Here is an 18,651-nt window from a genome sequence, read left to right on the forward strand (position 1 = left end):
TGTGTCCGGATATTCCCGGAATCCCGGGCATACCCAATATTTTTAGGAAAAAAATTAGTAGTTTATAGAGGTATATACACGTATAATATAGTTAAGATCTCAAATTACTATTCTTTGCTATATTATAGTTCAATTTCGCGTCAAAAGCCCACAGGCCATGCCCAACCGGACAGCCCAAAGGACCATCAGGCCTTCCCACACCCCAATCCCCCATTCCCCTTGGCCCTCGACGCTCCTCTCCTCCAGACCGTCGACTGACTGAGCGTCGAGCTGGCACTAGGGCAAGGTGCCGCAGCTCATCCCTGTCCCCCGCCGCACGCCCGCCCGCGGCTGGCCGGCTCTCGTGGACTCGCCGGAAGTTCATCGGCTGCCTGCCCGTAGCCTGCTGGACGCTGGCTGCTGGCCGCCACATGCTCACCGCTCGCGCTCGGTCCCCAGCGCGACCCCACGGCCTGCGCGCTCATCGCCCGGCTGTCCCGACGCCGGCGCGGCCACGTGGGGCGGATCCAGGCCACTGCCCACCGGACCAGGAGGCCACGCGCGCTTGGCTGCTCCAATTCCCCATCCAGCTCGGCAGCTCCAATTCCCCAATTCCAGCAGTCCAGCTCGATTTGATTTCTTCGTTCAGTGAGGGGTAATCAAAATTCAAACCACCTTTGCCCTTTATTCTTTGCTAATTGCTATGCCCTATCAAATGTCATTGCCAGTTGTAAAATACATAGATGCGAGTTCAATTCTGTTGTAGGTAGTCGAGTGTGGTAGTGGCATTTCCTTTCAAAAATGAAGAAGTCAAAGTCGATTGATCTTAAATCAACATGGGAAAGGGCTGCTAAGACATGCAGGGTAGATTCCCCTTCCCCGTCCACACCAAGACCATAACTAATTAGCATTCATAGTCACGCTCAAGCTCAAGTAACCCCTAATATTTTGTAATCTCTCTTTGTTATCAAACAATTTAGTTTGAACTATATATGTATCTTTTATGTAAGCTCTTATCGTTTATCTAAGTATTTTCTTGGCCATGGGCATACCCTACTCTGAAATCCTAGGTTCGCCACTGGTGGCCAAGAGACCCGAAGCGTCAGGCAGTTCATGGCGAGGGCGACGGCGAGCTGCTGAGGAAGGACAGGGTTGACGCCATCCAGTAGCCGACGTTCTCGAAGCCTGCGAGTGCGAAGGTCACCGGATCCTTGCGCCACCCGCTGGTGGTGGTGCGGGAGGCCTTACGCTCGCGTAGGATCTAGTACCACGTCTGGCCTCCTGTCTCTTGGATGATCTCTTCTTCTTTGATGAAATTCACGTCTGGCCTCCTGTCTCTTGGATGATCTCTTCTTCTTTGATGAAATTCACGCAGCGGTCGAACAAGACGTCCATGGCTACTGTGGCCGGAGTTGCGCGCGAGATTGATCTGAACTCTGAACCAGACAGTGGCAACTCGATCGATGCTCTCCACCTAGATTAACAATCGTAATATATGGAGTAGTTTGCTATTTTGGAATCCTGATCCGTTTCGGTGTATTTACATGCCGACCTAGACAGGTAGCGATGATGGATTGGAAACCTCACGGGCAAACCCATGACCGGGTCTATTACTATGAGAAAACTGCACCCTAGTCTCATTTACTTTGGATTTTGGTGTTTGATGACCAACATAACCAAATTGGACTAAAGAATTTGCAAGTGTTTGTTTTGTAGTTCAATAGGGTACAAGACGTGACTTGGACGAAAGCGATGTGATGATCCGATGATCAACACCATAAGCAAGACCATAAAAGCACAAGAGAAGACACAAGATATCAAGCAAAGTCTAAGCACGAAGATAGAAACTAAGCCAGATGCAAGATCGTGAAGAAACGAGCTCACAGAGGTGACAGGACGCTGCACAGGACGCTGCACAGGACACTACACCGGATGCTGTACAGGACGCTGCACAGGATGCTGCATCGGACGCTGCACAGGACGTTGCACCGAACGCTCCGATCAAGAGGCTCGGCAACAGCTCTGTCAGCAGCAGCGACCGGACGCCGCACAGGACGCTGCACCGGACGTTGAGTACCAGAGTCCGATCAACATCAGTAAGGTTCTAGAGAGCCATTTTCATGACCGAACGCTGGTCAGTACTGACCGGACGCTGGTCAGAGTCCGGTCAATAGCAGAAAAGCGGGATTTCATCCCCAACGGCTACTTTCTCAGTGGAGCTTATAAATAGACCCCCCCAACCGGCCATTTGAGTAGTGTAGAGTTGAGGAAACATATCTAGGGTGTTGATACACCATTTTCATGATCTCCACTTGCATAGTGCTTAGTGTTTTATTAGGTGATTAGCGTAGGTGCTTTGCGAAGTGCTTAGGTTGATTAGACCACCGCTTATGCGCTTGCTCTAGGTTTAGGCCTAGTGTTTAGTGAGGTTTGCATACCTCTTACCACTCGGTGCTTGCGCACACCATTGTTGTACATCAGAGAGGCTTGTAGTCTTGCAAGATCACACCAACCGTGTTTGTGGTGTGGCCGCCACCGTGTACCGGAGGGAACAAGGCCCGCGGCGTTTCGACCGGAAGTTTGATAGTGAAGACGGCGGGGAGCATCCGAGAGAGGCTTACTGGAAGGCATATCGGAGACCCACTTGCGCGTGGGGAAGGCCTGAAGCTATCCATGGAGTTACCCAACCGGGAGCTTGGCCCTTGTGAGGGATTCCTTGCGAGGGGCTCCAACGAGGACTAGGGAGAAGCTTGTGCGTTTCTCGATACCTCGGTAAAAATACCGGAGTCATCGACAGGAGTTTGCATATCTCTACCTTGCTCTTTAGCTTTCGCATTTACATTGATTGTATTACTCCTTTTAGCGGTAGAGATAGCAACACACTAGCAAAATTGTAGTTGCACATTTAGATAGTTTATCTTTTGCATAGGTTTTGATAAGGTTAGAAAAAGAGACCATAGTTTAGAGTTAGAATTTTAAGTTGCCTAATTCACCCCCTCCTTCTTAGGCGTCATGGTCCCCTTCAATTGGTATCAGAGCTAGGTTGGCTCAATTTAGATCTCTGGCTTAACCGTTGTTGAGCCGACGCTATTTAGAGTGGTTGGAATAGATACCTTTAGGTCTCCGCACTTTGACGGCACTAACTTTCCCTATTGTAAAGCTAGAATGGCTTGCTACCTTGAGACGGTTGATTTAGGAGTTTGGAGAGTCACTCGTGATGGGGTAAAACCCATTAAGAATCCCGATAAACCCACAAAGAGTGAAGAAAAGGAAATACATTTCAATGCTAGAGCTAAAAATTGCTTGTTTGAATCTTTTAGCATGGATGTGTTTAACCAAGTGTTCACCTTAAAAACGGCACATGAAATTTGGTTAAAACTTCTAGAGCTCCATGACGGCACATCTAATGTCCGTGAGCAAAAACATTGTATAGCTAAACAAAATTATGATTCCTTTACAATGAATGATGATGAGCTTATCCATGATATGTATTCTCGTTTGAATCTAATTTTCAATGAGCTCCATTCAATAGGATTAATAAAGCTAGATGATGCGGACATCATGAGGAAGATCATCTCCGTGCTACCACAAAAGAAATATGCAACCATCATCACCATCCTTCACAACATGGAGGACTTGAGCACCATGACCCTAGGCATAGTCATTGGCAAGATAGTGGCATTTGAAATGTCACGTAAGATGGGTCAAGAAGAAGCTTCTTCATCAAGCAAAGGCAAAGCTCTCGCATGTAGCGAGAAAAAAGAAGATGAAGGGCAAGCAAGTTGAGACAAGCTCAAGCTCAAACTCCTCAAGTGAAGATGAAGAAGAAGATGAGGATGATGATGATGAAGATTCAAGTGAAGATGATCAATCTTCCTCCTCCGACCTTGATGAAGAATCAATCCAACTAATCAATAAGGTGGAGAAGATGATCCAAAGGTTCAATGTCAAGGGTGTGCCCATCCAAATTCAAGATCTCATTTTCACCAATCAAAGAAATGAGCAAAGAAAGAGATGATGTTATGGATGCGGCGAGTTAGGACACTTTGTAGAAGTTTGTCCAAACAATCCCACACCCAAGACAAAGAACAAGGTGTGCAAGAACCTGGCCCTCACATCAATAAGATCTTGGGATGATTCTTCAAGTGAAGAAGAACACCATCACAAGAGGCGAGGCTGAAAGCACTCATCATCAAGCTCTTCTCGTGTGTGCCTTATGGCATGAGGTAACAAATGCTCATCCTCTAGTGAGAGTGATAGTGATGATGAAATGCCTTCTTATGATGAAATTATGCAACAAAATCTTAATTATGGTAAAGTTTGTACTAGTCAACAAAAGAAGCTCAAAAATTAAAAAGAAAAGCTGAATAGTTCACAAGAAACTTATAAAACTTTGCTTGAACAATATGAGAACTTTGCCAATCTCAATGTTGAACTATCTACTAAAATTGAGTAACTTAAGGCTAGTACAACAACAAATGCATGCACAATCAATGATGAGCAACTTGTAAAGAAAAACAAAAAATTAAAGAAAAAGTTAGATAGCTCACAGGATGCTTACAAAAGTTTGTTTGCTAAAATGGAAACCATGTGCAAATATTATGATGAGCTAACTAATAAAGTTGCTAATCTTGAAGCCGTTAGTACAACCCCCACCAAGGCATCTAAAAGGAAAAGTTCTATCTTTAACATGTCTAGAAAGGATGCCTCTACTTCTTGTAATGATTTATACTTAGACTCACCCTTGTGCAACCAAATTTGTGTTGAGAAAGTTATTGTAGATACATGCACATAAGAGGTTGCAAAGGAGAATAAGCAACTCAAGCAAGAAGTAGCTCGCCTCACCAAAGACTTGACTCAAGTGAAGGGCAAGACGAAGCAAGCCCAACTTTATCAAGATAACACCGTCAAGGGAGTGAAAAAGCTTGATGAAGGATAAACTGTGGTTTGCTACGTATGCCATAAGGAAGATCACAAGTCCTATAAGTGCAAGGTGAAGAATGGGGGAGGAGCAAAGAAGAAAGAGAAGAAACAAGCAAGCAAGCTCTCCAACACCTACACCAACAAGGTGGACAAGAAGACCTCCACACCTTATCTCTTGAAAAAAAGAAAATAACAAGGTGGTCACCATCAAGGTGAACAAGCAAGTCAACAATGGGGTCAAACTCTTTTGGGTGCCAAAGGAGATCATTTTTAACATAAAGAGCACCAAGAAGGTTTGGATCTCAAAAGAGAAGTGAGAAGTCCAATGGACTTCGGGGAATTTGGAGACTTAGCAAAGTATGGATGCATTTCATGGGGTGCATCATGATGGACAAAATTATTGCCAAGTGGGTTAGTGAATACTATAGACCCAAATTCTCCTTCTCATGTTAGGTAACTAGATGTTATTGCTTTCATGTGGTACTTCCTTTATGTAGTATTTCTTACAAATTGATATCTTTAAGCATCTAGTTATTTTACATGCCTAAGTTTGCATTTGCATGCTTATATCTTTTGTTATGCATACACTAGGTATATCTTATGGTAGACTTGTTCGGTTTTATGCTTAACCCTTGGAGCAAACCTACATGATTTAAAATTGTTTAGGAGCACGGCACATAGCTTGTCCTTTGATTGTTCATCTAATATGTGCCAAAGTCCAAATTGTTGATGATTTCTCCCGAATATCATCTTTGAAAATGATTCTCACATTCATGAGATGTCATCTTTCAAGTGGTATTATTGATTCTAAAATCAATGTGCATGATTTCTACAAGTATCCCACACTTGTGTGCATAAATTTAGGGGGAGGTTACACTACAAGTTGGATGCTTTGATACTAACACCTTTTCAAGCTTATCATGTGTGTATTAGTCTCATTGCAAGGAAAATGGAGTCTTCGGAGCTAAGCATCACACATCAAATATCCACCACCTATTGCAAGTGGTAGAAATCAAATTAGTTTCCACATGTGGTATTTCTAAACCGATATCATCATGTTGATTTTATTTTGATATTTATATGCTTTCTCCATGCATTATAGAGATTAAATTCCCTTGAGCAATAACTTGCTAATTATGCATATACTTTGCCTTCTATCATATGTATGCATTTATTTAGGGGGAGCTTAATCTATATAATGTGATAGTCAAATTTTGTGACCTATTCCACTCTACATATAAAGGATCACAAAGTTTGACCTTCCCTTGTGCTACTAATGTCTTCCTTTTTGGTGATTGATTCCAAAGGGGGAGAATTTAGAGAACCAAAAGCAAGCATTAATTTGTAGGACTAAAAGCTAGATCATAATAATTTATAAGTGGTAATGGTCTACAAGTGGTAATGGTACGAGAAAAGGAAGATTGTGGATTATGGATTAGCCTATGTAATGGGGAGAATTTATTGGAAGCCAGGCATATTTCTATAATGCCACATGAGGACTTTTGCAAGGGCAAGATAAGTTTTTATGTAGTATCTTTTAAATCTTACAAGTAGTATGTTTTAGCATCATATAACCTTGCCCCTTGCATTGCATCCTAGCAAGTAGGTAGTTTTTTATTTTCAAAATTATATTATTTGCTTGCATTGGTAATGTTGTCATCAATCACCAAAAAGGGAGAGATTGTAAGGAAAATGGACCCTAGTCTCATTTACTTTAGATTTTGGTGTTTGATGACCAACACAACCAAATTGGACTAAAGAATTTGTAAGTGTTTGTTTTGTAGTTCAATAGGGTGCAAGACGTGACTTGGACGAAGGCGACGTAATGATCCGATGATCAACACCATAAGCAAGACCTTAGAAGCACAAGAGAAGACTCAAGATATCAAGCAAAGTCTAAGCACAAAGATAGAAACTAAGCCGGACGCAAGATCGTGAAGAAACGAGCTCACAGAGGTGACAGGACGCTACACCAGACGCTGCACCGGACGCTCCGATCAAGAGGCTCGGCAACAGCACTGTCAGCAGCAGCGACCGGACGCTGCACCGGACGCTGAGTGCCAGAGTCCGGTCAACATCAGTAAGGTTCCAGAGAGCCATTTTCATGACCGGACGTGTCCGGTCAGTACTGACCGGACGCTGGTCAGAGTCCGGTCAGTAGCAGAAAAGCGGGATTTCGTCCTCAACGGTTACTTTCTTAGTGGGGCTTATAAATAGATCCCCCAACCAGCCATTTGAGTAGTGTGGAGTTGAGGAAACATATCTAGGGTGTTGATACACCATTTTAGTGATCTCCACTTGCACAGTGCTTACTGTTTTATTAGGTGTTTAGCGTAGGTGCTTTTTGAAGTACTTAGGTTGATTAGACCATCGCTTATGCGCTTGCTCTAGGTTTAGGCCTAGTGTTTAGTGAGGTTTGTATACCTCTTACCACTCGGTGCTTGTGCGCACCATTGTTGTACATCGGAGGGGCTTGTAGTTTTGTGAGATCACACCAACCGTGTTTGTGGTGTGGCCGCCACCGTGTACCGGAGGGAACAAGGCCCACGGCGTTTCGATCGGAAGCTTGATAGTGAAGACGGCATGGAGCATCCGAGAGAGACTTGCCGGAAGGCACGTCGAAGACCCACTTGCGCATGGGGAAGGCCCAAAGCTATCCATGGAGTTACTCGACTGGAAGCTTGGTCCTTGCGAGGGATTCCTTGCGAGGGGCTCCAACGAGGACTAGGGGAAGCTTGCGCGCTTCTTGATACCTCGGTAAAAATACCGGAGTCGTCGACGGGAGTTTACATATCTCTACCTTGCTCTTGAGCTTCTGCATTTATATTGATTGTATTACTCCTTTTAGCGATAGAGATAGCAACACACTAGCAAAACCGTAGTTACACATTTAGATAGTTTATCTTTTATATAGGTTTTACTATGGTTAGAAAAAAATATCATAATTTAGCGTTAGAATTTTAAGTTGTCTAATTTACTTTTTTTCTTAGGCGTCACAGTCCCCTTCAGTTACCATATCCAACGATGCTGGCCCTCCAACTTTGGACTTGTTCCCGGATCTGTGCAGCCTCTGCAGACTCTGACCCAACCGTGGCGCGCTTGAAATCATAACCATAGCCACAGGTACATCTGCCCTGCCCAGCTGGTATTGGCGTGGGCGGGTATAAATCCATGCTTGTCCTTGTCCACGCCTAAATTCATATTATCACTAGAATACAATGCGTTGCACGGGAACATAATCCATCTGTAGTTTTAGACCTAAATCCATCGGCCTTCAGACATGTTGCAAGGCTGGCGTTTTGGTTATTACTGGCAAATGTGTTCGTGTGTTGCAACGGGAGCCAATATGTACAGTAATAGGACTGACTCCATGTCATCGTTAGGTGCGAGTTGTTCTAACTCGTATCAAGTTAGCTATTTATCGACGTATCGAGAATTGGTCTTTCTTTATACGTGGTGACTATTTTGGATGTTGCACTGCATAGATTTAAATTTATTTAGTCTGGATTGGACAACAAATATCATAAGGCCTTAACTCGGAATTTTTTTGCTCTTAATCAAAAGGCGTGGAACTGGCCACAAAAGCTAAACCATGAGCTGATGCATGCGATGACGAAGATCAATTCCCATGATAAAAAAAATAGCTTTGTCTAATTTATATTTGCTTACTTTCTACTTGTATATTTCCTTTTCTATTTTTATTTTGAGCAGGAGTAGGATTCCTATTCTATTCTAGGCAAGAAGCCAATGAGTCTACTTGATTAGGATTCCTATTTTAGTTACCTTAAGAAACCCCATATATTTATGTAATAAAATATAGTAGGGGTGTAGATGTGTCTGGGATGGTTTTTATATTCATAAAGTTAGTTAAGGAAGAGCCGGACGAAAAAAATGGGTGGAGAGAAATTTTGCCTCTTTAATGTATTAGGTATAGAATCAGAGAAGTTAATATTTAAATATGTATTTTTTAGAAATATTTTTGCACTTGAAACATTATTTTTTATGCCAGCAACTTGGGGATCATGGTGGGGTAATATGGGCCGGTGAATCTCGCTTGTGCATTGACTTCACGTATTTGTAGTGTATTTCAGATTTTATTGTGCAAGGGAAAATATGGTATATGACATCATCTTGTTGTCATGCTGACACCAGACTTCAAGAGCAGGGCGCTAGGCGCGGCGCTACTGCGCGCGCAGAGGCGGCGCAGGGGTCTGCGCAACGCGCCTGGCTTGGCTCAGGACTTGGAGGTCACCGGAGCTGCACAGCGTATTCGCCTCCTCCGCCTCGGCCTCCGTTTGAGCCAACCACGTTTTCGGCTTCGACAGCCGCGGCACTGAGCTTTGGTTGTTTTAGTTGCCGAGAGTCTAGAGATCGTCACCTCCAGTGCCTGAGGTACTGGTCGATGTCCCCGACGTATGCCACGCGACATCTTCAGGCTATCAGTCTGTTCCTTTTTCGATGGTTTCGCTCAGAGCTTATTAGTCAGCCAATAGTAATTTTTTCTTACAACAAATTAATATTAGTCGAATTTATCAGTCCAGCGAACAGTCTCTACGCTGCTTTCTCGGCTCAGACTCGGCCTCCGTCCGTGCCACCAACCGCATCTTTGGTTTGGTGGCCTAGCTATGGCCAACCAGAGAAACGAAAGGAAGGCTGATTTGTACGTGACGATTATTGATCTGTTTTAATTTTCTATATACATGTAACCTGTCGGCGCTGCTGTACCGAGGGACAGGGCGACTCCATGAAGCGGGGGCGAGGCGAAGCCTTGCGCAGACGATAGCCTTAGATATTTTTTAAGGTGTTGTAGATTATTCATTTCTCACCTTCTATAATCTTATTAATACTGAATAATGATCAATTTTATCTACACTTATTGTTTTGACTTGAACTACTAGCTTGTAGCTTCTGCTGCTAGTTTGTAGTGTTATTTATAAATGTGCGCTCAATGTAAAAGCTACAAACCCTGGAACCAAAACATCGCTTTCTTCAATCTAAAAATTTTAGCAAAACTAATGAATTTTTTTTAAAAAAATTACTCCCTCCGTCACTTTTTAACTGTCTTTCTCACTTCCAAAAAAGTCAAATATTCTCAACTTTAACCAAATAATATATAAAAGAATATATTAATATTTATAATATATAGTTAGTATTATTATATAGGTCGTTGAATATATTTGCATATTCAACTTATTTGGAGATACAAATGTTACTCATATTTTTTACATATATAGTCAATCTTAAGAAAGTTTAAACAGTACGAATATCATAGCGACACTTAAAAAGGAACGGTGGGAGTACTTGGTATAGCAACAAGCTACTTTGTACATACCGGTTTGTCCATATCTAAATATGGGCCCTACATTATCGAACTCTAAAATTTTAAACCTCCCAATTCACACCCTAAAATTTTCACAAAATTAACTAAAATTATTGGAGATAACTCGTTGTAATGGGTGGCCATTTGGTGAAGATTGGTGTGACTGGATGTATATGTGAACCCCACATCAAAAGCTGGACCCTAGAATTTAAAATCCTGTATCTACACCTTAAATTGTAGCATAGTTAACTAAAATTTACTGCATATGACTGAATATAGTAGTCGATGCTTTGGGCAAATTACTGCAGTATAAGATCAACATGTGGCCCCCACAGTGGAATCCCAAAGCTAAAACAAACTTTGCATTATCTGATCCACTCTCTACTCTACCCATTTCTACTAGTAGATGATGAATTGAGCTAAGACTTACCCATAGATAATCCGCTCCTCATACCTAACTCTACCCATTTCTATTGGATAAAAAAATTGCCAATGCCCTACCCAAATAAATTGGGTAAGGATTTGATCATGGACAATGGGTACCCACACCAACGGTTATAACCACAGGGATCGCATAAGTGATTTGTCAACACTTCCAAAGCATGTTATTAGTTAGCAGCAGGTGTGGCACAAAGTGTGCTTAAGCTACCTCCAACAGCACAGACCCAAACCGGAGACTCATTCCATGATTTAGGTCACGCACAGTAAAAGAGTCACACACCCAGAACATGTCTTCTCCAACCGCCTATGCAAAAGTCCTCTCCTGCTCCCTCTCCTCTCTCTCCGCTCGATCCCTCCCTCTCTTCTCTCCCCTAGGCGGCAGCTCCAGATCCGTGGAGGCGCCTCACCAGCGGCGGCAGCAGCGGGGCCACAACCCCACAGCAGTGGCAGCTGCTTAGGTGCACGCCGCCCCTCCTCGGATCGCTGGGAGCCGGATCTGGGCCGCGCGGCCGCCTGCTCGGAGCGTCGGTGGCTCCTCGACACGGTCGCGCCGGCTGCGCTCCTTCGCGGACCTGCCTCGATACGCCGGCTGCTCCTCACCACGGCCGCTCCTCTCTGCGCCGGCGGCTCCCCGCCGCGGTGAAAGCTCTAGTTTGGTTTTGGTGAATTGATGAAACCCTAAGTGCTAACCTAGTTCATCAAGTGATCATGAGATATGTAGCACATTCCAAGTGGTGAAGCAAATAAAGATCATGATGATGGTGATGCCATGGTGATGATCAAGCGCTTGGACTTGAAAAGAAGAAAGAGAAAAACAAAAGGCTCAAGGCAAAGGTATAAATGGTAGGAGCCATTTTATTTTGGTGATCGAGACACTTAGTGAGTGTGATCACATTTAGGTTTGATAGCCATACTATTAAGAGGGGTGAAACTCGTATCGGAATGCGGTTATCAAAGTGTCACTAGATGCTCTAACTCATTGCATATGCATTTAGGATCTAGTGGAGTGCTAACACCCTTGAAAATGTTTGTGAAAATATGCTAACACATGTGCACAAGGTGATTCACTTGGTGGTTGGCACATTTGAGCAAGGTAAGGAACTTCACCGACAGAGTGTCCGCCCGTAGAGTGCAGACAGTCCGATAGTGCCACCGACGCCCTAGACTGAAAAGATGGAGGTCACTGTAAGTGATCGGACGCTGGTCTCTGAAGAACCGACGCGTCCGGTCAGTAGCAGCAGAAGAAGTGCAGCGTCGGTCGTCGATTGGACGCTGGCGCTGAAACGACCGGACGCTGGCTGGCTGCGTCCGGTCACTCTGACATGGTCATGCACAGGGGAAATGCCAAGTGACCGGACGCTGGGCGAGTCCGATCGAGCATGAAAAGTCGTCTCTAGATGCTTACTAGAAACGATCGGACACTGGGGTTCAGCGTCCGGTCACTCTAAGCTGTTGTGTCCGGTCGTCACTTGACCGTTGAGATCGGGCGATCAACATTTGAAGAGAGGGGACATGTGGCACGCATCGCGTGACCGGACGCTGAGGTCCAGCGTCCGGTCAATATAACCGGAGCGTTCGGTCACCCCGTGTTGTGCCCAATGAAGGGGTACAACGGCTCTATTTCGTGGGGGCTTCTATTTAAGCCCCATGGCCGGCTCAAGCTCACTCTCTTGGCCATTTGTATTGACATAGCAACCTTGTGAGCTTAGCCAAAGCCCTCCCACTCATCTCCATCATTGATTCATCATCTTTGTGAGATTGAGAGAGAATCCAAGTGCATTGCTTGAGTGATTGCATCTAGAGGCACTTAGTGTTCGTGTTTCGCAGCGGGATTTGCTTGTTACTCTTGGTGGTTGCCGCCACCTAGATGGCTTGGAGCAGCGAGGATCGTCGAGCGGAGGTTGGTGATTGTCTCCGGCTCCGATCATTGTGATTGTGAGGGGTTCTTGACCTTTCCCCAGCGAAGAGCCAAAAGGTACTCAAGTGGATTGCTCGTGGCTTGTGTGATCCTCATCTTGTGTTGGTTGTGCGGCACCCTATTGAGGGTTTGGCATGTGATGCCAATTAGCGCGTGAACCTCAAAGTGAGTGAATCACCACAATGAGGAGTAGCTTGCCGGCAAGCAAGTGAACCTCGGTAAAAAATCATTGTGTTCATCATTTGGTTCCGAGGTGATTGATCTTCATTGATATTCATTCTTGTGATTGATTGGCTCCTTCCTCGACATGGCGGTATAACTTTCTTGCTCACTCTCATTACATTACCGCAAACTAGTAATCAAGCTCTTTAGTGTAGCTAGTTGTGAGAGCTTGTTAGTTAGGTTAGTGTGGCTCTTTAGTTAGCTTTTGAGAGCACACTAACTTAATGTAGTGCCATAGCTATTGTGTGGATAGAAACTATATAAACTAGAATTGTGGTAGGTGGCTTGCTATTTTAGTAGGCTAGCGCAACACTTGCTTCGCCTCATAATTATCTAACCGGTTTGCTAAGTGTTGTTGTAGAAATTTTTAATAGGCTATTCACCCCCTCTATCCATTAGGACCTTTCACGCGGTCCCGCCTGGCTGCGCAGGCCGCGCCCACCGTGGACCCGCCTCGCCCCGCCCCGCTCCTCGCCTCGCCGGCGACTCCTCGCCGCGGTCCTGCCTGGCCTCGCAGGCCGCGCCCGCCGCTACGGGCATCAGAGATTTGTATCGTCTCCCTGGAAGACGCTTATTTGCGTTTCGCCTCGGATGGTATGCAAAATGGGTCCTCTGTTTGGGTGTTCTGTTGGACCGTGTTTCTGGGTACGCCAAACACTGTGTACGACTGATTTTGTATTTGGGTTACGTTATTGGAGACAGTCTTAGGACGCGTCCGCACTGGCGTTGCGAGCATGGATCCTCTTGTTTTTTTTTGGGTACCTCAGCCCCTACCCTGCTTACCGTCTTTCTCTTTGCTGTAGCACGGGGTCTCGTGGAAGATAGACTGATGGAGTCTAGAATCATATCCTAGTATGGAAGATACATGGCCTCATGGATCTCTTGTTTATATTGTATTTGTAATTTATTTGGATTTTATGTTATGAAAACCATATGTCCCGTGAAAATCGCTATGTAATTTGAATTCTTGCTTGTTCAATTAATATCAGACTTGATGCCATGGATTTTCTTTGGTCCCTAAACTGCAGTCGTCGCGGGCGGAATCTTCTCGATGAGAGACGAAGACGAAGCGAGCGAAGAGAGCACTGTCCGAAACGAAAGAGAGGCCATGTGAGTCCCAATGTTTAAACAGTCACCTCTCCCCTCTCTATGACTAGTGGGCCAGGCTTTGCGGTTGGGTGGAAAATGCCAGAACCACACAAGGCCTTGGGATGAATCCACGGCGGAGGAGTGTGCATACAAGTTGACAAATGTATGCACACTGGAAAAAAAATCTTTAGAGCATCTTCCGGAGCCTTTCTAAAATTCACTTTCGAAACCATTATTTAGAGAGCCATTTGCATAAAAATCGTTTTCTATATCTTTTCACTCTCCAACATTTTTTCTCGTCTTCTACATTCGGCTAGCGAAAAATCCAGAATAGAAAATAGCTATATTTGGAAGATCATTTAGATAAGCTGTGGATGGTAGTTTTCACCAAAATCTTCATTCCTACCATTCAGGAAGGATATGAAGAGTCTCTCGGAGATGTTCTTACCTTGAAAACGGGTTCTGTTGGAGCAGTTTTTTCCAACTTATTGCCTGTATGACAGTTTTAAGAGAGAGAGATTTTTTTTCCCAATCTGGTGGAGTCGGTCTAAGATATATTGATTAAATAAGTATATGTTTAATGAGTATTTGAGTGTAAGAAACAGAAAATATTTCATCGGGTATTTGTGCATGCTATGTACATGAGAGATGGTTGATGCATGGTTGAGTGCATGCATCTCACAAAAAAAACTATCTGCACGAGCACGAGGTAGAGGCCGGCCGGGTAGACAAATTATTAATCGGAGATCACATGGTTAGCGAACATGAACGTGCATGTGACCTCTAACGAACACCTTAACTGCCTGTACCGGCCAAATTAACTGAATTTGCTCCTCGATCGGGGAACGAGCTTGTTGGTCAACCATGCATCACAAGGGCCGAAGATCGTACTAGCTGGTGACTAACTAAATATGTTTATTTTCTTTGTTATTAATTTCTGAATCACTATTCATATAATAAATTAACTAATCGTCAACATGCAGATGTTTAATTTCTGCAGGCTCCGGAACATGATGATGATCATGATCCACAGTTTTGGCATGTGCATGCACGACGTACGCATGCATGGCCCGTACGTATCCATCCCAAGTCACCATTGCGTATACTGCTATGCGATAATTGTTCGAATAATGTGCCCGTCTTCTGCCGTGCGCCGTCGATCATCGTGTCGATGTTTTCCGCAAACTAAAACCAGGTGACTGCAACTGAAAAGTGGTACTGGTACTGGTGCGCCGGCCGGCAGCTGACCGCTCGCAGCTGCAGACACATCACACATGCATCGATCGAACCAGCAAAAAAACGCCCGGCGCACATGCAGCACACGTTGTATATATACCACCCTGTTCGTTTCGCTGCCAGGCTGAAAAATAATGTTCTCTATTTATTGTAAAAGAAAAACATTATACCATGACTGATAAACTAGACCGATAAGTTTAAGTGACAGTAGTGTGTATATATATATACACACGTACTGCATAGCATATATAGATAGTAAGGAGTACAAGCTGAACTTTCAGGGTCCACAATCGACATTGGTGCATGGCCCAAGAGGAGGCGGCGGTGGCACCGGCAACCATGGTTCATGTGCCGAGCAAGGACGACGCCAGCCGCAGAAGTAACCAGCAGCAGCCGCCGCCGCCGCAGCAGTACTGGGTGAACGGCGCGCTCATCATCGGCGCCGGGCCCGCGGGGCTGGCGGTGGCGGTGTGCCTCCGCGAGCAGGGCGTGCCGTCGGTGGTGCTGGAGCGCGCCGGCTGCATCGCGCCGCTGTGGCAGCACCGCACGTACACGCGCCTCAAGCTGCACCTCCCCAAGCGCTTCTGCGAGCTGCCCCTGGCGCCCTTCCCGCCGCACTTCCCGGAGTACCCTTCCAGGTGTCAGTTCCTGTCCTACCTCCACGCGTACGCGCGCCGCTTCGCCGTGGCGCCGCACTTCCGCGCCACCGTCGCCTCCGCGCGCCGCGACCGCGGGGTCTGGCGCGTCGACGCCCACGTCGCCGGCCGCGGCCACGTCCAGTACGTCTGCCAGTGGCTCGTCGTCGCCACGGGCGAGAACGCCGAGCCATTCGTCCCCGACATCGAGGGCCTCCGGCGCTGCATCAGCACCGGCAGGGCCCCCGTTCTGCACGCCGCTGAGTACCGGTCCGGCGAGCCCCTGAGGGGCAAGCGCGTGCTCGTCGTCGGCTGCGGCAACTCCGGCATGGAGGTGTGCCTGGACCTCTGCCACCACGGCGCCTCGCCGAGCATGGTGGTGAGGGGCGCGGTGCACGTGCTCCCGCGGGAGGTGCTGGGCCGGTCCACGTTCGAGGTGTCCGTCGCCATGGCGCGCTGGCTCCCGCTCTGGCTGGTGGACAGGGTCCTGCTGGCCGTGGCGGCGCTCGCGCTGGGCGACGTCGAGCGCTACGGCCTGCGGAGGCCGACGCTGGGCCCGCTGGAGCTCAAGAAAAGGGAGGGCAGGACGCCCGTGCTGGACATCGGCGCGGTCGACAAGATCAGGTCTGGCCAGATCAAGGTGGTGCCCGAAGTGAGGAGGTTCCTGCCCGGCGGTGCGGCGGTGGGGGTGGCAGCAGAACTCGTGGACGGCTCCGTCGTCGAGGCGGACGCCGTGGTGCTGGCCACCGGCTATCGCAGTAACGTGGCCTCGTGGCTCAAGGTACGTTTTTTTTTCATTTTATATAGAGCAAAGTCTGATTTGTCCCGCCCGCTAGCTCACTTATCGTTTAATTTTAAAAAAAACATTCTTGAACTCGAAATTCAAATAACTTAACTTTTGAAATCGAACCCCAAAAACTAGTTATTGGAGAGATACAAAACGTGTTTTGGGGTTTTGAAAGTCTTCTCTTCAGCAGAATAAGAAAATCCAATCACCAATGAGAAAAATAGTGGATTGGGGGAGAAATGTCTCTCTTTTATTTGAGAGGTGGGAGGGTATGATTTGAGAAACTGAGAAAAAAATTTCTCATTGGGGTTGGATTTGGGGAACTGCTGGAGCTACAAGATCTCCAAAATAATAGTTTTTTTTATCATTGGGGGTGAAGAAAGTGGGACTACTGGAGATGCTCTTGCATATTCCTAAAATAGTCTAGAGTGGTTTTGATGATGATTTTCTCTATTGTGGTATGTGGGCCCCACATGTCTTTAGTTTTTTTATTAGTCATGCTATCTTTTCTCGAATATTTGAGTTTTAAATGATCTTATATATAAAAAAAAGTCAATTTGAAAGTTTAGATCTCTTCTAGCACTATAAATTTGGTATAGAGTGTATCACCATCTGAAGTTGTTGGAAAAAATTCAAAACTTCAAATTTAATACCCAGAAATAAAAATTTGGGCCTCTAAATGATCTCAAATAAAAGGGTTTTCAACCACAAAGCTATACATCGAATTAAGATCTGTAACTTTGGTATAGACCATGTCAATGTCCAAGGTCATTTGAAAAATAAAAAATATGAATTTTAAAATGTGAGAAATTAAAACAAATATTTAGGACTCTAAACAATCTCATATAAAAATGTGTCAACAGTAAAGTTGTAGGTTGCATTTAGAGCTATAGCTTTAGTATGTGCCACGTCAACATCCAAGGTCATTTGAAAACTTAAAAACCTAAATTTTCAAAATCTGAGAACTTAAAAATGAATATTTGGACCTCTAAATGGTGTCAGATAAAAAAAGTTCAACAAGTGCAACGAGAGTTACAACTTTGGTATAGACTATGTTAGCATCCTAGGCTATTTGAAAAATTCAAAAAAAAAATTAAAATCTGATAAAAACGAATAATTTGAGACTCTTAAATATCTCAAATATAAAAAACCGATTACAAAGTTGTAGATCGCATCGAGCTCTACATTTAATTTTGATAAAAAAATTTGTATTCATCGGACTTAATATGAAAATAATTATGATTTTGTGATATAAAAGAAAGACAAAGGCTACCTGACATATGGGACCCACGTATATGTCAGCAAAACACAACGAAACCATTTTGAAATGGCTAAGAGATAGTTTATCCGGTTATGAAAGTTGAGGTAACTTATCTGGCATTTGCATATTTGAGTTTGAGAGCGCTTTTTAAGTAAGTAGAATACTACTCTTTTATGTAAGATAAAAAAAAATACTCGTTATAGGGTCGTGATGGGTTGACTTTTCCGATGGTTGGGAAGTAAACTTGACAAAAGCAGTAATGCAAATGCAGGGTCAGGTGAACGCTGCTGAAGAGGAATGCCGCGGGCTGTACGCCGTGGGCTTCACCGGGAGAGGGCTCGCCGGGATAGCGGAGGAGGCGATAAGAATAGCCGGCGTGCTGGGCAAGGCGTGGAGGCGGCAGATGGAAATAAAACTAGAGCAAGCAGCGCATCATCCGCATCACCGCTGCCTGTGACTGTGATGGATGATGATGCATGTGTACCGGACTAGGGGTAGTTAGCAATCCGGAGTGACAGTGGCTTAAACGCTACTAGCCCACTACTGTCCATGTACCCTACAAAGGGAAAACATACGTGCAGGCTCTGCGCTTAGCAAAAGCAAACCGAGCGTTCTTCAGTTAACCTCATCTATCTATCTATTATGTCAATATAGTAGTGTTAAAAGAAACCCACGTTCACTAGAAGGATGTAAAAATTGCGAGGTTAATAAAAAAAGTGTATTATATATTATAGAACAATGTTAAAAGAAGCCTCACGTCTATGGTCTATTGGGAGGGTCCAAAATATGGGAGGGTCTAAAAATTATGAAATTAATCCAAAAATAAATAAAAATATACCT

At 45.0% G+C, this 18,651-nt stretch overlaps 1 protein-coding gene across 1 annotated transcript; it reads left to right on the forward strand.

Annotated features, from left to right (window-relative positions):
• The first annotated feature begins 15,467 nt into the window (after positions 1–15,467).
• Positions 15,468–18,268, forward strand: LOC136469641 (probable indole-3-pyruvate monooxygenase YUCCA9). Its single transcript, XM_066467754.1, has 3 exons — positions 15,468–16,596; positions 18,024–18,049; positions 18,107–18,268. Exons 1-3 carry the CDS (start codon positions 15,468–15,470, stop codon positions 18,266–18,268), a joined length of 1,317 nt encoding a protein of 438 aa, XP_066323851.1.
• The last annotated feature ends 383 nt before the right edge of the window (positions 18,269–18,651 follow it).

Source organism: Miscanthus floridulus, chromosome 8 (genome assembly GCF_019320115.1).
Source record: "Miscanthus floridulus cultivar M001 chromosome 8, ASM1932011v1, whole genome shotgun sequence".
NCBI classification, from domain to species: domain Eukaryota; kingdom Viridiplantae; phylum Streptophyta; class Magnoliopsida; order Poales; family Poaceae; genus Miscanthus; species Miscanthus floridulus.